The sequence below is a fragment of the Mesoplodon bidens genome, assembly GCF_964165515.1.
Source record: "Mesoplodon bidens genome assembly, chromosome: 1".
Lineage (NCBI taxonomy): Eukaryota > Metazoa > Chordata > Mammalia > Artiodactyla > Ziphiidae > Mesoplodon > Mesoplodon bidens.
Genome location: NC_138176.1, coordinates 161088897 through 161111038, shown reverse-complemented (window position 1 = coordinate 161111038; position 22142 = coordinate 161088897). Strand labels below are relative to the sequence as shown.

Here is a 22142-nt window from a genome sequence, read left to right as displayed (position 1 = left end):
AACTTCAAACATCTTCCCTTATTTTCTTCTCCACACACAAACGGAATAATGCATTTTAAGTGATAAAAACCCCTTAAAAAGCAAAACAAAACAAAACAAAAGCACTTCCCCTTAAAAGCAGCTATCTCCCTAGGATACCATTTTCATATTAAATGAAGATACAAAGAGTGAAGTGTGCTTAAAATCCCCTACATATGTTGGAAATAAAAACCTCAGGAGTAAATGCATGTTACAGCACACACCCAGCACCTAAGTCATCATTACAAGAAAATGAAAACCAAAACACTGTGGTTCAGGTAATTTTGAATAAAGTCAAACTAACAATGTTAGGGTAGCTTTCAGAGAACAGGAATTTATTTCTTCATCACAAATGTGCTTCAGTCTTAAGTATTTTCTGACTTTGTACCATTATCGAACCAGTGATATGCCTGCTTTATTTCAAGCGCAATAAATGAATTTTTAAAAAGGTTATGAAAATATGTGTCTGCTTAAACAAATTCTCTCAATAGCCTGTTGGGTATTTGGGGTGTCTATATGTCAGAAATCTTTGTTCTCAATCTATAGGGAAAATTGCCAAATACACTCCAGCATTCCAGGCTTAAAAAGGTGCTAAAGAGAGCCTGCCCCATTACCTGTATTCCAATTCAGCTCACAATGAAAGGTAGAAAAATTACCTAGGTGCCTTTCACTGTGACTGCTCCAGTTGCAATAGACTTTATCTAATAAAGTGTTTATTACACTCAGAAAACAAAGCATATTCTGAAGAAAGAATCCATGGCTCCCATCTCTGACAGAATGATCTCTTTGAATTCTTTTGTTGATGTTGTAGATTTCTAACAACCAGAGGATTGTTTTTTAAATCTAATTTTTATGCCAGTAGCACAATTTCATCCTCGGTAAGTAGGACAGATTCATCCCACAAGGAACAATGGATGTGTTCCTGCTTAACTTGAGCATGAGAGATTAAGCTTCAAGCAGATATACTAAATGCCACCTCCCTGCTTACAGAGACTGTTCAGAGGCAGGTGTGTGGAGCCTCAGCTGTATTTTGTTCCTTGAACTGCCAGCTGATGAGCTGAGGCTGTCCGAGGCGGCCAAGCAGCCTTGATTGAGCAAGCTATGAGAAGACTGTGGACTGTCAGGGCTGAAGCGATATGCCCCATTGCAGGGGCTTTTAGGCAAATTCCCTGCCTCCAAATTGCACCCACCTTAGGAAAGTTGCCTTGTACAATGCCTCGCAGAAAGTACGCACTTTGCACCTGTTTGCTGAATATAAAAGAGAAAAATAAGGAGAGAAAAATGTGAGTTTAAAGAAAATGCACAGAGGCCTTGCACATAGAGGTAGATGCCTTTCAGATCTTGCCAGATGTGAAATAAATGCTGCTATTTCTGACCCAGCAGTTAGGTGGCACTGACTGGAAGAATTGCTAAGTTAAAAAAAAAAAAAAAGATAAAATTAGCAAATGAACAAACTAGTAAAACACAAGGAAAATAAACAGCCCAACGCCACTGATAATATTTGATCAATCATGTTAGAAAATGATTTTTTGTTAGGAAAATAACACTTGCAATACGATGCTTTCTGAAAGGGTATTTGCAGTCTTTTAGAGACCAATGTGTTGCATAAAGAATCCTGCAGAATTATGAGGGTAACCATTATTCATACTGCTATGAGGGGCATCTTAAATTGCTACTAAGTTTGCTTATTAGATATTACCTATAAAACTATAAAAGCAAAGTGGTGCTGTTTTCTTACACAGACATGACTAAAATTCACCTACTATCAATGTTAGAAACAGACTGAACCAAGCCATACAAAAGCATGAATGTACTGTTCTCACTGTGATATCATTGGTGGCTACTTTGCTTGTTGAAATCTCGAACCATTCACAAACACATACATATGTTTGTCATTTACCCCTTTTCTCAGGTGTAAAGAAGGCTACCAAGGAGTCCGCTGTGATCAATTTCTGCCGAAAACTGATTCAATCTTATCGGATCCAAGTAGGTCAAGAATTTTTCTTCTGTCTCTAACACAGTATAAAACTCTGAGCCACATTTGCTAACTCACTGATGGCTGTATCTCAGTTTTGTGTCTCTGAATGCTGCCAAGGGTGGGAGCTGGGGACAGACACTCACATTCAAAGTTTGTTCAGAACCATCTCTGTCCAGGTGTAGGTCCTCTCCAGGGATGGGACCTGATTTCCAGATTCACCTCTACCACTACCCTCTGCTGGGAACTCCAGCAAGTCCTGCTCCCTTAGCTTTCACACTCCCCCACTATCACTCCATTATGGAAGCAAGAATATAGAAACATAAAAGACCTTATTATTTATCCAAAAGAGTATTATGAGAACTATAGTATCGTATTGCTTCTTACCCACTGGTTGGTAATTTGTGAAAATATTAAACCTATTAACCTCTACCTTCCTAAAGTAAGGAAATACACATAAAAATTATATAAGAAGTTTTCAAACCAACTGTGAAAACCTCATTTTTAGCAACACTATTCGAGTATCAGCGATTACTGTACCAATGACAAATTATTTTGTTTCCCATTCATGAAAGAAGACAATTTGCCACTACAAAATATTGCCACTCATTAGTTTCTGTCTCTATACAGAGTAAAAAGTAATGTTCTATATGAATATTACCAATTCTGGTCAAACGTGAAATTTTTACTTTATCTGTAAATAATCTGCTCTTTCAATGACTGCTACAATTGAATTGCCACTAAGGAAAAGGGGACTTTTATTGAATCAGAAGTTTAGTTCAGTGAAGATAATGACAGACATTTCCAAATCGTAAAGGCAATATTTTGGTTTTCTGAATACCAAACATGCATAGCATAAACTTTAGCGAAATATCATGCATTGACAGCAGCCAGAGGCCACCCGGTCTGTGAATGTGCACATCGCTGCATAATGACCATGTTTAGCCGTCCTTCAGCACCTTTTCAAAATGCATATTTTCATTTACCCCTTGAATTTTTAGGTATGTTTCCTCGGGTAAATGTAATATTTTTTAAAAAGGAAATTTTTGTTTAATTCAGTTTGCTTGTGTTTTATCTTGTCAAGGCAAGCTGCCACTGTACAGCATTCACTCCTCTATTTTTGGCAAATTTAGCTCTCCTAGAGAAAGGTGGTTGTTGCCTAAAAGCCAGCAACCAAGCTAACCATGATCTGTGTTCTCTGAAATGCGAGGCTCTGGTCTCTAGGAGTTTCCCAGGTAGGGGGCAGTTACTAGAAAGTGTTGAATCTTTCCTATCTTGTGATTTTTTTGCCACTTGCTAAGCTGATGTCTAAAAGGTATGGTTTTGGCTAGAGACGTATAATTTGGAATAACTAGAAATCTTACAAAGAAGAATGGGTTTGCTGATTTCTTTGTTTCTCTTTTTATTCACTTTGATGTATTATACTTAGCTTTCCTCTTTGTTTTATTTTCTTCCCTTCTTTCTTTCTCTTTCCTTCCCTTTTATTGTCCCCTTTCCTTTTCTTCTCTTTATTATTTTCTTGCATCCCTTTATGCTTCCTCCCTTCCCCTCCCTTCTTCCCTCCCTCCCTCCCTCCCTTCTTCCTTCCTTCCTCCCTCCCTCCCTCCCTCCATTCTTCCTTCCTTCCTTCCTCCCTCCCTTCTTCCTTTCTTCCTTCCTCCCTCCCTCCCTTCTTCCTTCCTTTCTTCCTCCCTCCCTCCCTTCCCCTCCCTTCTTCCCTCTCTCCCTCCCTTCCTTCCTTCCTTCCTTCCTTCCTTCCTTCCTTCCTTCCTTCCTTTCTCTTTTCCTATATAGCTGTGGAATATCTGTCCAGTACGGGTACTGGGACAGGGCTTGCATATGGTACAAAATGGGTAAAATAATCTTTCTTTACACAGTCTAATCAAACCTTTGCCATTCAATTGAATATGATAGTCCATCACTGCAAAAGCTGAGAATGAGACCACTATAAGGACTGTGTGCTCCTCAAAGAAAAATGATCCCATGATCAGAGTCACCAACCCTGAAAACCTTGGTCTCACATACACAAAAATATTTAGTTCAACAATACTTATAATGGTGAAAAAATAGACACATTCTGAAAAACAAGATTATGTTTAAATAGAACATTATATGGCACATCGATCACGTTCCAGTAAATTATTAAAATAAGAGCTATGTGAAATAGTCCTATTAAGTGAAACAGCAAGTTAGAAAATTATTTTCATGTAAGATTGTAGTAAGAATTTTCTTTGGTCCAAAGGTGGAAAAACACATACACTAAAATGCTAAAAGGGAACTTTAAGTATTGGGATTATAGAAGTATATAAAAAATTTTCCTTTTTATCCTGTTTTCTGTAAAATGGCATATCATTATTTGAATCAAAATGCCAGAATGCCTTGTGTTGGGCTGCACTACACAGGCCTGCAAGCCCTGTGCTTGCCCAGCTTCAACACCAAAGAAAGAATCCAGAGTCAGCAAGAGACAGCAGTGGTTTAATGGATGAGGAAGCTTACATGTCTGAGGCAAAGTCCTGGAGCAGCACCCCACCATCTGTGGCAGATGGCGGGCAGAACATGGTGGCAGGCTTTGCTGGGGTGGGAGGCAGGATTACCAGTTATAGGGGGAATTAACATCAGGTCGGCTCATTGGTTACCAGGGAAACCAGCAGAGGGACAGCCTGCTTCTCACTGCCCCTTTGATAAACTATCAGAGTGGAGATGTTCTGATCTAAAGCTAGGACAGTCATTAGCTGGAGCCTGGGGCAAGTATGTAAGAACGTCAGTCAGGGGAGTAGGGTATAGGTGAAGCAGGCACTAGTCTAGTCGAGCAGGGGATGTCCAGAGAACAGCCATCTTGAGTGTCCTGACCATATACCTTGCAATTGAAAAAACAAAACAAAACATTGAAAAACCTATGGATGAGTCCCTGTGACACAGTTTAAATGGGAAAAGCATTTATTTCCCATTCATCTATGCATGCATCTATTTACTTATGCAATCATTAATTCCTTCCCCAAATATTTTCTGAGCACCCACCAAGGGCCATCTATAATTGGTCAGATTCTCTTAGTACAGAAGTGTACAAACAGGATTTAGGCTCTAAGGCCCCCAAGGCTAGTGAGGGAGAAAAACATGTAGACACATAAGCATGGGCATGTTTCTGGTGGAAACATTTATTCCTTTGTGATCTTGGCAGATTTATTAAGCCCCTGAGCCTCAGGCTTGTCATCTGTATAATGCCAATAATAATACCTATAACCATCTATCACCATGATTGACAGGAGGTCAGTTCCTGGTAAACATTAGCCTACTTCCTTGCTCATCATTGTAATCATACTAATACGTGTTTAGAGTTTACATGTGTTAGGCACTGGGCCAAAGGACTTTACTTGGGTTATCTCATTAAACCCTCACAATCATAGTCCAGCAGAGTTACTGGCAATTGACCACATTTTGTAGATGAAGAAATTAGGCCTCGGAGATATTAAATAAACTTGCTCAAGGTCCCACAGCTAGTTAATGCTGGAGTCTAACTTCCAATCCACATGACTTTGGGACCTGAGCTCCCCACTGCAGGGCTCTTTCCTTCCTTTCCTAGGCCCCTCCTTCCTCTATTTATTTTCAATATGACATTTATCACTCTAAATTTCATTGACTGAAACTCAATGACCTGCAGCAAACATTATTCTAAGGAACAATATTTGCACACTTTTCATATCTTAATGCAGCAACTTGAGCTTCCATAGAGATGTAAATCCCTAATGAAATTTCCTTGTCAAAATTCTTGCTGAAGGATCGTTTAATTTGCTGCTCATGGTATCTTGGAATGACTCTGCTCTGGAAATAAGCATCCCTCCAACACCCTCCCGCTGCTTTTCCTCCTCTCTCCCTTTTCTTCTCTCTCTCCCTTCTTCTCTCCCCATTTTCTGATTGCATGTTCTGTTTAGTGAAATCCTAAGGAACAGGGGGTAGAAGTCTCTGCTGTTTTATTCTCCCCCAGGTGATGTAGAGTTGATCAGAAATGTGTACCTTTGTCAATTAATTTATAATAATAATAATAATAATAATAATAGTAATAATAATAACCTCAAGTTACATGCATTTAGGGAAGCAAAGCCAGGATGTCACTGTGAGAAACTCAATGGCTGATAGGACCAGTGTTTGCACTGTGGCCCCAGGCTGGGGCTTCAGACCTGTTGTTCCAAAAACTCACAAAGAACCTGTAGTCAGCTCTACTCAGGAAGACTCGTATACACATAAGAATCAAACTTATACAATGTCTTGATGTCAGTTTTCAAAAAAGTATAATGCATTGTCAGATTACTCAAAACCTCATATGGACCCAGGGTATGGAAGCCACATTCCCATCACAAGGATGAATAAGCAGGGGTTCAGAAGAAAGACAGTGAGAGGAGCAGACTTTCATCAAGATCAAGAGGATGTGACCTTCTGTGGAGGAGCCAGGACCAGCCAATCTAGAATTCCTGAAGAGCTTATACCTGTACCCTGCTTCCTACTGCTGCCAACACATGGATAGCCACTGTGAACTTCCAGGAAGCGCCATCATCTTCTTGATGATTTCTAATGTAATTGCTTTGGAACAAATCCATTTTCCTCACAAATACAGGATCGACCTGTAGACTCCTGTTTTCTCTTACCTTCAGTACCCACCCAGGTCAGGTACCATCTCTAGCCTTAAGGCAGAGCTAGATGGAACTGAAGAATGATGAACTGGCCAAGGTTTCAGGCAGATATTGTCCTGGGTCTCCCCGCTTCAGTGCACATGCCAACCTGAGTTATCAGCAAGATCCTGATCTCATCCTTGGCCAATGAAAGCCTGAGAGCAGCTCCAGAGAATGGTTTAAGAGGAAAATCAAAGACTAGTACAGGGTGGAAAAGACACCCATCTGCAGTGAGGGTCCTTTTCCTGACACACAGCCAGTGGTAACCATTTCCGGTCCTCACTGTGCCTTCCTCTCCACATCAGCATCTAATACCCAGTATCCTCAGGGCTGGAGGGAGCTGATAAGTCTGCAAGCCCCAAGTTTGGCACATATACAAGGGCTTATACAGCTTAAACTCTCAGTGTCATCTGCTCTTCCCCATGGGAGGATGGAGGCTAACTTCTATCTCTAGTCTATATAAAAACCATAAAAAGAAAATTTTCCGCAGACAGTTTACTGATCTAGTAGACTTTATTTCAGCAATTCATGAGTCAGGCAGCATCCAATCCAGCAGATAGAAAGGAGCTCTGAAGAACTGTATAAGATGAGAGATTCTTAAAGACCAAAGTGACCAAGAACAAGGAAGTTAAACTGGGTGTTTGCTTATTGGTTAAAGCAAGGTTACACAACTTACATGGAGCAAAGGAAAGTCAGGTAACTTGTGCTGAGCAGGCAAGCACTGGTTGGTTAAGCTAAGCCTTTCTTTTCTGGGAGAGCCAAGCATAGAAACTTAGTTAAGTTTTTGTTTGCTGATATGAGAATTAGCATGAGTGGCTCCATCTTGGTTTTAACCTGGTAACTTTAACAGTACGGTCTTACATTCATACTTTGGTTTCTTTGGATCTTAGAAACCAGGCTGTGCTCTCAGAGTACCCTGTAAGATGCCAGCAGCCTGTCAGGATATGATTCAGATGAAGGCTAGCAAAAATATGATAGGAATTTTTAGACTTTCCATCACTCCAAACTGGGCTTGTGTACCCCAACTTCTCAGGAATAATCACTTTGCAGATCCAAAAAGTAAATTTGCCATGACACGTGGTTCTAGCCACAGAGGGAGCACCAGGCAGTGAACCAGTTCACAGAGCCCACTTCAGAATGTTTTGCAGGGACAACTAACTCATCAGGTCTGAGCACTATTGGTCTCCTTCCCTGTGTACCAGGAAGCAGATTGGGTCATCACTTACCCAGTGCCCAAACCAGCCAGCCCAGGGCAAAGTGGTAGTGCTTTGCCATGCGTGTCACAGTGAGGGAGAGGGAAACTTGGGAGAGCCTCCAAGAGCCAATGTGGAGCCTGGGAGCCCAGGCAGGAGTTGGCTAAGCAGTTGCAGAGGTTTCCTTGAAGGGTATCAGTGGGAAGTTTCCCAAAGAGACCCACGTTCCACCCTTTTGCCTTTCCCGATTTCATGTAGTATATGGAAAAGTGTGCAATGTGACAACTACTAGATGGAAGGGTATAAGGAAAGGTCCTCTGAATCAGGAGTTAAAAGATCTTGATTCTAATCCTGTGACCACTTGCTCTTAGCAGTGTGGCCTTGGGTGAATCACAGTGCAATTGAGCCTCAGTTTCTTTATCTGTAGAAGAATCCTCCAGGCACCCTGGTTAAAAGAAGAAAACAGCCCTCAGTACCGAGCAGGCTGTCCCTGCAAGCCATTCAAAAGTAGGGTCAAATGCACAGCTGAAATAATCTTTTTATTCATTCTTTCAATTATCCCCTAAGTAATTAAGCACATATAAAGTACACCATGCTGTGGATTCAAACAGTAGTAATTAGGGATCCTACCATCAATAAAATCATAGTCTAGAAAACTGCATTTATTTAAAGTGAATTATAGGCTCCAAAGAATGTACTGTCTATAAGACATTAAAATGTATTTTTCATTCACTCATTCAACTCTTACTAATAGTTTGACATGGGACAAGTTGCTTAACCTTGATGGGTCCTGGTTTTCTTCTTTATAAAATAAAATATTAATTGTCTCTACTGCAGACAGCTATTGTTAGGATTAAATAAAATAATCTATTCCGAATAGTTTGTGCTTGACACATGGTGAAAACTCAATAAAAGTTATCTAGTGTTATTATTTTTTATCTTAACTGTTATTATTGCCTTTATAACTACATGGTATTGCTGAATGAGACATATTATCTGACCTCAAATATCTTCAGCTGCATAGAGGCAAGAAAAAATTGTACAAACAACTACAAATAACTCACATAAAAGACCAGACAGTTTAAGGAACTATCATCTAAATGGGGGACAATAAAAATTCACATGAAGTGGAAGGAAAGGCTTATCTAGGCAGGAGCATGGCAGTGAGTTTTTCACATGGGGTGCTGTGGTTGTGTACTGTTGCACAGGCTGCACACTGCCCAACTTTACAAGTATCATTTGTACTAAAGTGTAAATGATTCTCTTTGGAGATGGGCTACATGGTCCTGGGTAGGAAATTTCCATTAATAAGTTAGGTGGAGAAACAGAAGGTTCTTAAGGGCATGAAGCATAAACTAATAACCACTTGCTCTTGGCCCATTAATCCTTATTGATGAGAGGGGATGTCTTCCAGACTGAAATCTACTCAGAATGCTTAAGTCCCCTACATTACTCTGCCCTCCAGTAGCCATAAAAGCATTGCTAGTAAAATGTATTAATATGTAAAATTTGTAATTCTTAATACCCTTTTTCTGGCCTTGAAAGAAGAGTACTAGAATTATCAGCTTTTGATCATGCCTCTTTGAATCTTACAAAGTCCATCAATTCTATCAGGTCTATGCTGTTTTTAGATATTTGATTGCTAACCTAACTTTTACCAATTAAACATGCTAATGCACACCATTTCTAGAACAGTAGGAAGATTAATATATTTACAAGAAAGAAAAAATTTCTCATGATCACATCACTCAGAGTTTACCACTAATAATCATTTTAGGTCATAGCATTCCAACTGTTTTGTAATTTTTATGTGGAATATATAGTCACCCAAATTTGGAAAATATGTATGTTTACATTTAATATATGTTCTTTAAAAAATAATTTGTAAACCATGCATTGCAAAATATGGTGAGATTACACATAATTTTTCTTGTCAACATTTTTCTCTATTTTTCTAATTTTCTACAATACATATTTATTAACAATACTTACTAAAAGAATGATAATAACACTTTTTGATGCATCTACATGCCAGGCACTGTTCTAACCATTTTTCAGATAATCCTCAGATGGCTCTTTGAAGTATATTCAATAAAAAACCCCATTTTAATGATGAAGAGACTGAGACAAAGATAAGTAAAACTGTTTGCTCAAGGATACACTTTAAGTAAGTGGTAGGGCTGGAATTTGAACCCCATAAGTTATGCAGTCTAAATATGAAAAATGAAAAGACAGTCTCAAAAGTTGACAGTAGCTCTTTCCCATAGAGTTATAATTATTATGATTCCTCTTATTGGTCCCCTTCCTTTGAACATCATTATTTTTCTGTGTGACACTTCAGACTCTGCTGTATTAGACTTTGAGGTATCTGCTGAGACATTATGTATGGGTCCCTTTACAAAACTGTGGGCCGGGATGAAGGAGGGAGAATGCCGTCTGGTTTTATCTAGTTTTATTTTTCCAACTGCCACTTCAGTCCCTGGCAGAACAGGGCGGTCTCCAAGGCAGGTGGGTGAGGGAGTCCTACCACGGTGTAAGTGAGTGTGTCCTGTGGTGATGTTGTCTGTTATTTTTTCTTTCTTGGAATATAGTTGACTTACAATGTTGTATTAGTTTCAGGTGTACAGCAAGGTGAATCAGTCATATATATTATATATATATATATAATATATATATATATATATACATATAATTGCACCAATTTACATTTCCATCAATAATGTAGGAGGCTTCCTTTTTCTCCACACCTTCTCCAGCATTTATTGTTTGTAGATTTTTTGATCATGGCCATTCTGACAGGTGTGAGGTGATACCTCATTGTAGTTTGATTCGCATTTCTCTAATGATTTGTGATGTTGAACATCTTTTCATGTGCTTTTTGGCCATCTGTATGTGTTCTTTGGAAAAGTGTCTATTTAGATCTTCTGCCCATTTTGTGGTTGGGTTGTTTGTTTTTTGGATATTGAGCTGCATGAGTTGTTTGTACATTCTGGAGATTAATCCCTTGTTGGTTGCTTTGTTTGCAAATATTTTCTCCCATTCTGTGGACTGTTTTTGTTTTGTTTATGGTTTCCTTTGCTGTGCAAAAACTTTTAAGTTTAATTAGGTCCGATTTGTTAATTTTTGTTTTTGTTTTCATTACTCTAGGAGGTGGATCAAAAATATATTGTTTCGATTTATGTCAGAGAGTGTTCTACTTATGTTTTCCTCTAAGAGTTTTATAATATCCATCCTTACATTTAGGTCTTTAATCCTGCCGTGAGGCTTCCACTCTGCCCACACCTACCTCTCTGAACAGGAAATCCTAGCAGTGCTCTCCTTCCCTGCCTAGAGGGCACCTACACCTGTGGTTGGTGTAAGCCGGAAGTTGAGTAGCCCATGGGTTACCTGCTCTGGGAGGCTTCAGTTCAGAATGGGTGCTCTGGTTCCACCCCTCCCCCACTGCCCTTCCCCTACCCTCTCCAATTTGAGGGATATTAATAGGGTTCTTACTACTCATACAAGCTGTTGATAGCCTGAGTAGGTTCAGCCTTCAGTACAGTTTAATTTTATATACACAGTATTTTTCAGTTTATTTCTATATTTGTCATATTTGGCTAATTACTTATGCATGAGGATGGCACCCCCACACCAGAGATTTATACATTGATGTAGCTTTCTTCCAGTATCCATAAAGTATTGCCATTTTCCCTGAAAATCTATGTGGAGATAACCTTTAGTGAGTATTCCAGTGGCCTTTTTATTTGGAAGTTTCCAAGTGGTACACTTTGAGTGAGCATAAGAAGAATTGAAAGAAGAATGGTGGAAAGTTTCGCCAAGAGTATCTGAAGATTAAAAACAAAGAAACGGTAACCACAAGACTAAATTGGCCTTTACCCAAGGGTGTACAGGGCATCTGAAATTACCTTGCTCATAGCTTTTTGTGTTTCCTCCTCATACTCCATTTTGGATAAATTTAAATCACATCTAATAACATTACATGCATCACTAGAGAGTTATCACTACCCTCTATGAAATACAGAAAAAAAATGATGATTTTCCTCTATGTTAATAAGCCTTTCCTAAAAGCATCTATTTATTTACATCCTGTGCACAGAAACTGTTATGTTTTGGAGATAAACAGCAGAATTACTTGTTAATTTTGAAAGTGTTTTATATGATGCTGATGCTGGGAGATGACCAATATAGTGCTGTACCAAGCTGCACACCCCCCATCCTCCTTTCCTTGAGAGAGCTATTTTGAGAGAGCATGATAGAGCAATTTCACTCTTGTGTAACTAACATGAAATGGAATGATTTGAGCTATTACCATCTTCATTTCTAATTTGGTACTACCATCACTCTTTCATTTTTTATCTAGTTTTAAAAATTGGACATGCAAATTGTAAATAGCCTCTCATAATGTGGATTGTAAAGATGAGACAGAAAAGTATAAAAATCTACCACATTGTTGTCAATAATCAGAGACACAGGGTTATGGGTTTCCTCTTAATACTAAGGTCATATTTTTAATTCCAACAGAGATGTTTTCATGGAATGAGGACATACTGTATGGCAGACATTGTCTATGCCACTATCTCTACTTCCTCATTTATTACCCACCCCTCACTTGGGGTTATTCTATAGTGGAGAAACTAAGATTCAGATAAATTAATTAACCCATCAAAATCACTGAGTTTCTAAGAATTTAAATTCTAATCTGCAGATTATACCCTTTAGCTTTCCAAGTACTTTCGCTTAGGGACCAATAAAGTGTTTGTGTTTTTATTTTTAAGCCAAGGAACTGATGTTTCAAGGACAAAGTAACACAGAGAAGTTGGTTTTAGAATGTTTGTTGCAATAGGAGCCTTTTTATTTATTTATCTAGATAGATCTATCTCTCTATCCTTTGATTGTTTGCTTGATTGATTTTTCATGAGGAGTTAAGGGCAAGGCATTCTCCATCATGGCTAGTGGTATGCTTAAAAATTCAACTTAAAATAGGTGAAAAGATGGGTGCATAATTAGTACAGTTTGGGATAGAATGCTGTATTAAGCTACACAGTACAAGGTGCATAGTCTAGTTCCTAACACACAACAAACGCTTGATGAAATTGTGAGCAGTTATAATGAATTTTTGATGATTTGTTTTATATGAGAATAAACTTTTGAGAACAGGCACTGGATCTTCTAAATTTCTGGCTCTCTTAACTTTTCAGTCTCCCCTTATGAATAGAGGTTAACTATTCAGTTTTACTGGATGGTACCTCCATTGTCTCCATTTTCTTTGGAATCTTGAAAACTTCAGTCCTTTCAAGAAAGTTCAGTGGTGTAAAAATTAATGTGGAATTGATCTGGCAGATAAACACTTGCTTCCCCACTGTGTTTTAAACCATGAGGAGGTTTTCAAATTTTCAGTTTTTGCTGGTTTCTTGTCTTCACAGCAGTGCTCTGTAATTATACCTGCGGGAAGTTTCCAGATATTGGGCATAGCCCACCTCAGTGGTCTAAGAACACATTCGAGACCCAATCAGAGTGTTTCGTGGATAATCTGGAAATGTTGCCCTTCAATTAAGAATGAACAATGAGGAATTTAAAACGCAAACATTTCTATAATATAAGCCAATTCTGATATAAATAACATTTATTAAGGACCTATTCTGGTTCATGCAAGAAACTTTGCCAAGTACACTCGCATATGTTGTATAGGTTATCATTTAACTCTGACAAGTACAAGATAAAATAGTTATTTCTATCCCCATTCATTTTTGAACAATACAAACAAGACTAAATAGGCAATATCTAGAGGAAGAAAACTATGGAGATTTATTGTGGAAATAAGAAGACAAAATGAGAGAAATAGCATGCTCTAATATAGAACATATTTTGTAAAAGGCTATTGTTTCTTAAATATATTTCACTATAGTTTCAAATAAAATCCTCAGACTATTTCTTAAACCTTTATTTTAGTTTTTCTTTATTTTATGTGTGTGTGTTTCATTATGAAATTTAATCAGCAGATTGTTGAAAAATAAAATGCAGATTCTACAGAACAGAACAGGGATTGTGTTGGGTTTGGTTACCACTATATCCCAAGTATTATACCTAACATGCTTCCATCATATCAGATGTAGAAGTATATTTGATTGAATTAGTGAAACAGAAACTTGTCCAAGTTTACGTTTTTCTACTTCTCATTTTTAAATATGTTTTTTAGTCCATCCACTTCAAAATTTAGTATCAACTCAATGTCTACAACTTTGCTAAGTGTTATGAATAATTAATATAGTAACAATATTTTAAAATACAATTTTTGGCTTAATTTAATTTTAGGATAGTAAAACATTCCTAGGATTCAAATCAAACAGTATAAAAAGGTTTAAAATTAAAGTCTTCTACCCCATTCCCCATTCACCCATTTCTCCTCTCATAAGCAATCAGTGTTGTTAGTGTCTTATAAAACTTTTTAGTTATTTTATAATATATTTATAAATGAAAATAATGTATTTATTATAAATACATTATATTTATAACATAATATATTATTATACTATATTTATAATATAGTATATTATAAATAAATAATATATTTCTAAAAGCAAAATGAACCAAAAATCCCCCCTTTTTTTGGTATAAGTAACAGCTGATAGTACACACTGTTCTGTATTTTGCTTTTCCACTTAGCAATGGATCTTCAAGGTAATTTTATTTCAGTACCTATAGAACATTTGCATTCTTTTTACAATTGAATAGCCTATTTCTTTTTACATCGATTGCATGTAACATTATATGACAAATATCATCTTATGTGTGGATTTGCATTTAGGTTATTTTTTGTTTACAGTATGCTGTTTTAAACAGTATGAGGGATAAATTTCTGGAAGTGGAACATCTGAATCCAAAATATGTACCTCTGTAGATATTGGGCTTGTCCTCATTGTCAGTCCTCCAGTAGTACCATTTTAAGCTCTCACACCTTCTCCAAACCTTCTGTTTCTCCAGTCTCTTCAACACAACATATTGCTTTATCAAATGACTTTATCTTTGTTCAAACTTAGAAGGGTGCTAGTCATGCAGTTTTTAATCTAATTTCTTTTATGATGAGTGGCATGGGGCATCTTTACATATGTTTAAAAGCTAGTTTCCTTTCCTGTGAACTCTCTTAATATCCATTGGTGAGTTTTCTGTTCAGTTTTTTTAATGGTTTGTAGGAGTTGTTTATATGTAAAGGAATTTAGGCTTTTGATAGTGAGTGATATGAGGTTGAAATCGTTTGTTTTTTTCTTTTAACATTTACATTTTGTCTTTGGTTATAGTAGTTTGTGCCAAGCAGAAAACACACTTCCTTCCTTCCTTCCTTTTCTTTTTTCCTCTTTCTTTCTCATAGTATAACAGAATGAATCAATTACTTTCTTTTGGGGCTACTGGGTTTTGTGTAATATTTTGAAAAGATCTTTCTCACTAACTTTATTCAATAGTTTTCCCATTTAAATTTGATAGTTGTATTATTTTATGCTTAAATCTTTAAAGAGATATAGATTTCTTTTTTCCTAGATGATTACACAGATTCCCAAGATGATTTCATTAGTAATATAATTATCAGTAGCATATATGTTCATGACTTAAATGACATTTATATATTAAATATCATATATGTATAAATAAATAAAATATAAAAGGCATAAATATTTATTTGGTTCTATTTCTGATCTTCCTATTTTGTGCCATTGACCTATTTGTGTAATATTCTTAACTAAAATACATAGGAGGAAGAAGTTTCTCCTTCAGTTACCCAAACCCATCCCTCCAGATTTTCTGACTATTTGGGTTTCATTAACTAATTCACTACCCACAACTTATTAGTAATATAGATTTGGGGGCTGTATGTTACATTTAAAGGTAGCCATGATGGGCCATGAGTTAATGAAGCAGAAGAAGACAGGTGGCAAATAAATAAATAAATAAAGAGAGATGAAGAGAGAGAGACAGAGAGACAGAGAGAGACAAAAGCCAGGAGGAAGACTTGCCAACATTTCCTAAGGACCAAGCTTAACCCCAGTAAATTGGCAACTACCTTGCCATCCAGAGATCAATCTCACTGATTGATAGCACTATTTGCTTTATAAGATCCCTCCATCTTTACACTTTTTAAGGAGGTTTCATTTTCTAAAACAAATATATATTAGTTTAACATAAAAATTTATACTATTGGGGGTGACTCATTACTGGTCTCTATTATCATAATATCAGAAGTTAGTGATACTCGTAATTTAATATGTGATGAGCATGAGCAGAAACATGCCAACAATTGTACAACTGGAGACTACTGTGCTATTAATAATCTTGGAATTGAACTGTTCAACATTCATGTTGGTCAGCACATCAAAGAATGCTGAAACTGACATCTTTTTTGTGCTGATAGAGAACAACCAGATGGTATCTCAAGTTGGAACCCTGGGTTGCTTAGAAAAGAACTTTACCTGGGAAATGGTCAGGGGCAGAAGGATATATATCTCATGAATCGCTCAGGTAATTTTATTCTTCCTATTCCATTCCTAACAAGCATGATTCAGGACAATCTTCAAGGCATTATCAGCAAAGAAAAATATGAATGCCGCTCTTTTTTTTTTCTTAATGTGCAATTACTATTTTAATGCATTTAAAAAAAGTTTTATTGGCATATAGTTGACTTACAATGTTGTGTTAGTTTCTGGTGTATAGCAAAGTAAATCCATTCTTTTTCAGATTCTTCTCCCATGTAGGTTATTACAGAATATTGAGTAGAGTTTCCTGTGCTATACAGCAGGTCATTATTAGTTATCTATTTTTTATATATAGTAGTGTGTATATGTCAATCCCAGTCTCCTAATTTATCACTTCCCTCCACATTTCCCCTTTGGTAAGCATAGGTTTGATTTTGAGATCTGTGAGTCTGTTCCTGTTTTTTAAATAAGTTCATTTGTATCATTTTTATTAGATTCCTCATATAAGTAATATCATATGGTATTTGCCTTTCTCTGTCTGACTTACTTCACTTAGTGTGATAATCTCTAAGTCTATCCATGTTGCTGTAAATGGCATTATTTCATTCTTTTTATGGCTGAGTAATATTCCATTGTGTATATATATTACATCTCCTTTATCCAGTCATCTTTCAATGGACATTTAGGTTGTTTCCATGTCTTGGCTATTGTAAATAGTGCTGCAGTGAACATTTGGATGCAGGTATCTTTTCAAATTATGATTTTCTACAGATATATGCCCAGAAGTGGGATTGCTGGATATTATGATAGTTCTGTATTTAGTTTTTTAAGGAACTTCCACACAATTCTCCATAATGACTGTACCAATTTATGTTCCCACCAATAGTGTAGGAGGGTTCCTTTTTCTCCACACCCTCTCCAGCATTTATTGTTTGTAGATTTTTTTTTTTTTTTTTTTTGCGGTACGCAGGCCTCTCACTCTTGTGGCCTCTCCTGTTGCAGAGCACAGGCTCTGGACACGCAGGCTCAGCAGCCATGGCTCACGGTCCCAGCTGCTCCGCGACATGTGGGATCTTCCCAGACCGGGGCACGAACCCATGTTCCCTGCATTGGCAGGCGGACTCTCAACCACTGCACCACCAGGGAAGCCCTGTTTGTAGATTTTTTGATGATGGCCATTCTGACAGGTGTGAGGTGATACCTCATTGTGGTTTCGATTTGCATTTCTCTAATAATTACTGATGTTGAACATCTTTTCATGTGCTTTTTGGCCATCTGCCACTGTCTTTTTCGTGTGTCCCAGTTTGTGTGGTGCCCAGAAGCAGAATATATAGTCAGATGTATCCATCCTCCCTCGTCCTAAAGAAGCAGATATTATTATACGTTTTTTGTAGTCATAACTCCATCTACCATTGATGGAGTTATGTGTGCTCTTCTATAATATAACAATTTGTATATTCTCAAAATGGTCAGCCTGGAAAGGGATTTACCATTTACTGAATACCTAATATCTCTTCTTTTTCCACACTTAATTTCATTTCATCCCTGTCTCCCTGCCCCAGAAGCCTCTGAGATTAATATTGTTTGTTGCCATTTTGCAGGTGTGATGCTGGGTCATAGTGTTAGGTGAGGCTTAAGCAATAAGCTTCACTCACAGCTGTATTAGCAGCAGGGAAAGGACAGCTCTGACATCCTTGGCTTCCACAGGGGGAGATTCCTGAAAGAAGAGAGAAGATTACTTCAACCAAAGGAAATTTGTACAGATTAGGCAAGAGAAATATCTACAAAAATAGAGAAAACCATTCTACTGTTAATGAACTACTTATGCTACTTATAAACAATCACAGACCAAAATTTGATACATAATTTATTTTCTACTTGACCTTAGGATCTCATGTTGTGTCTAGGTGTCCCATCTATTTCACATTTCTCTGATCTTCAGATCACAGAAATGTGAAAATACTGCTGAAAATTCTAACCATCTTCTGAACCTTCAGTGACTTCTAGTAGTAACATCAAAGATCACTGATCCCAGATCACCATAAGAAATATAATAGTGATGAAAAAGTTTGAAATATTGTGAAACTTACCACAGCATGATCCAGAGACATGAAGTAAGCAAATGCTGTTGGAAAAATGGTATCCACAGATGTTCTTGATACAGGGTTGCCACAAACCTTCAATTTGTGAAAAACATGATATCTCTTAAGCACAATAAAGTGAAGGGCAATAAAACAAGTTATGCCTGTACCAGCATCTTCAAATGGCAGGCAAATCTTTTCCTGTTTTTTCTCTTGCTCTAGAATACCAAACCCTTCCTTCCATCCCCCAATTCAGTTCTTCTTTTGTCCTTTGCATCTTTTCCTTTTAAGATCTAAATGTTCAGGTTTCTGAACCTATATTTATAGGTCTCTTTCAACTGCTTTTATCATTAAAGTAGTATAGTTTCAGTAAACCTGAGAGAAGAATAACCAAATGTGAGTGGAAATGGCTCACTCAGAGGCCAGTGTAATGCTGACTGTACCACAATGACTCTGAGGTCCCCTTATCATTCAGTGGAAACAACTGAGGGGAACAAGCCTGTCTATGAAGCGTGCTAGTGTGTTAGTTGTTTCCTGACCAGTTCGAACTTGATTTTCTTCTCTACTTCGCATGTAATATCAGAGAATGGAAAAACTGTTATATTTGCAAGGGAAATTCAGTATGAGGAATTAAGTAAACACACATTTTCCCCATCATTTATAATTACTGATGAAGCCAAGACTTATAATGTTTATAAAATCATTTGGTAAAAGAAAGGAAGGCAACCACACATATGACGAATTTTACAAAATAATGTATGTGAAATTCTTCTCAAGGATAAATGTGTACTTATCTCAAAAAATTCAAATTGAACTTTACAATCAGATCATGTGCTTTCCCAAGGATGTCCCACCTGCGCCCTATATACATATGCACTAATTGTGATTCACTGATTTATTTGACTGTGCACATAAAATATATAAGCAGTGCATTTTACAAGGGACTACAGATTCTCCCTTTTAGAGTTGAGAAAGAAAGATATAGACCCTGTCCTCATGGAACTTATAAGAATAAATAATTATACTAATAAGTAAGTAATTAATATTTGTGAAAAATGCCATGAAGTAAACATCCAGAATGCAATAATGATATAAGATGCAGAAATTGAACCTTGTTGGGAAGAGGGTTGAGGACCAAGCACTGTTCTAAGCAAATAGGCAAAGCATCTATTCTTATCTATGTGATTGGTGAGATACTGATTCAGAATAAACAGAGTAATAAGTATATACACAATCTTAACAGACAGTGATGCGTATTTGAGTAGAGAATGATTGGATTGCTATTTTATTTTCAATTTGATCAGAAAAGAAATATTATTTAAACTGAGATCTGAATAACAAGAGAGGAAAAACTCTTTGAGGGAAGTGCATTCCATGAAGAGAAAACATCCAAGACCCTAAGCCTTGGGTAAACCTGATATGTTCAAAATAAAACATACACATACGTATAAAAGGCCAGAATGATGACACATAGGATGAAGACTAAGATGACCATATAATTGTCCTTCTAATCAGGACACTTTAAGAGTGAAAGTAGATGCTATGGGTAATAGTAACTAGGCAGTAAGTATGCAGGATTATCTGGACAGTCTGGACTTACGATCATTTTAGAAAAGTGCTTCTCATCCAGGATCAATTTTGCCCCCCAGGGGACATTTGGCAACATCTGGAGACATTTTTGGTGACCTCTACTTGGGGGTGAAGTTGCTTGGCATCAGGTGGCTAGAGGTCTCCTACCACGCACAGGACAACAACCCACACAAAGAATTATTTGGTCCAAACTGACCATGTTGCTGAGGTTGAGAACTTCTGCTTTAGGCTGGGAAGGTGAGCAAGTGTAGTGTCATCAGGGACTAGATCATGTGCGTATTTTTAATGTAGGGTGAGTTATTTATATTTTTATGCTAATTGTGATGTGAAGCCATTGGAGGTGTTTAAGTCAGAGTGATGCAAGTCACTTACAGTTTTAAAAGATCTCTTTGGCTTCTGTGTGATAAATGTAGGAGGGAGGAGCAAGGACAGAACTATGTATATCTGTTAGAAAACAAGGAATTCTGGTGCTTTGAACCAGAGTGTTATTGATACACATAGGGGGAAGTGTGATTTTGGAAATAAAGTCAATAGGACTAGACAATGGAAAGGATGTGGGGAACAAGGGGAAAACAGAAATCAGAAATGACTTCCAGTTGCAGTTGAGCAACTGGATGGATGCTCTTCCCAATCCAGAAACTATAACAGCTTGAGAAGGTTTAGCTGGAGAGTGAGGGGAATCAATAGTTCTACTTCAGCAAGCATGTTTGAGATGCCTGTTTGTGTGGAGGCTAGAGTTTTGCAGAGAGATCAGGGTGAGGTTTATGGATCTGTGAATCATCAGCATATATATAGGTAGTGATTAAAGTCAGGGGAAAGATGCAGTCCCCTAGAAAGAGTCTAAAGGTTAAAAAATATACATATATTAAAAAAATTAAATGGAGGTCCCAGGATTCTCTGACGTTGTGAAATAGAATAAAGTAGAAAAGCCGAAAATATAGACTGAAGTGAAGCAGCAAGGGGTGTGAGAAAACGCAGGACGATTGGGGCTTACAGAAACTAAGAGAGAGAGAAGGTGGTCAACTATCTTAAGTGACACTAGGGGCTGAAGTAATATAAGAAGATATTTGAAAATTAGATTTGGATACATGGAGGACACTTGTGATCTTCATAGGAGCAGTGTCTTGGGTTGATAGGGAAAGTAAGCCCAGTTGAAATTGGTTGAGAGAAGTATTAATATAAGGAAGTAGAAAGCAGTCAGTACAGAAATTCATTATACGACGTTTAGCTATGGTTTTTTTATGAGAAACTTTTCTATGTTAAAATAATAAAATACATGTAGAGAGAAAATAATTACGAAAGTGAAGTTCCTGAGAAAGCAAGTGGAGTGGAATTTAGTGCATAAGTAGGAGGGTTGCCCTTTTGCCCTTTGATAAAAGCAGGAGGATATCTTCAGTAGTAACAGCAAGGAATGCAGAGTGTATAAAGATGTGGTGGGTTTGCCGAGGAGGTGAAGCTCAAGCAGAGTTAAAAGATGTGTAGTGCATTCCTTAACAAGATGCCATTGGGGGCAAGGGCAGGAGTGGGGTGAAGGAGATCATTTTGTTCAAAGTCCTCACACAGGAAGTGCTTTGATTCATTTGAATAACTGAGAAGGAGGAGAAAGGATGACTCAGTAAATACTTACTGAACAGGAATAATTGTTGTCAGTTGAATGGAATGCGTATGTTTTATTTCTTGACAAATTGTTTTTAATTAAATTTGAAACTCTTATTGAGTTTTAGTTTCAAAGTAATTTTATTTCAGAATTTCAGCTTAAATGATATTAGTCAGTGTCTTTTTCTCTAGAGTTGTAAATCTCTCCAAAATAGTTTTTTTCTCAGTCTTTCTCTATGCTAATAGTACCAGTAAAGCCAACTTGAACAAAATGTCCCATGTGAATTGAAACTATTTCACCTCAAATGGTTTGTCATACCCATGTCGAAATGAAGCAATTTTGATTTGCTGCAGTTGAGATGGAATGGAGATTGCTGAAGTTTACAAGCCTGATTCTGCTTTTATTGTCTTACTTGAGGTTGACCTTAATGCTCCAGTACGCTCCCGAATCTATGTTTTTTCAAGTGTCTGTAATGCTCAGTGTTGGGCATACCCTTGGATGACACTGTCAGATGAGGAAGTTTACAGAATATTTGGTTTGAAAACAAGTTTTTAAGAGAGTT

At 37.3% G+C, this 22142-nt stretch overlaps 1 protein-coding gene across 7 annotated transcripts in view; it reads left to right on the top strand.

Moving 5' to 3' along the window:
• Positions 1-22142, top strand: part of NRG3 (neuregulin 3) — a gene marked incomplete at both ends in the record, with an annotated part of 1088387 nt that overhangs the window by 834180 nt on the left and 232065 nt on the right. For all 7 annotated transcript variants that reach the window (XM_081246708.1, XM_081246712.1, XM_081246711.1 and 4 more), the window contains one exon: positions 1931-2004. In XM_081246708.1, coding sequence (XP_081102834.1) covers positions 1931-2004 — 74 coding nt within the window. The remainder of the gene's footprint in view (positions 1-1930; positions 2005-22142) is intronic.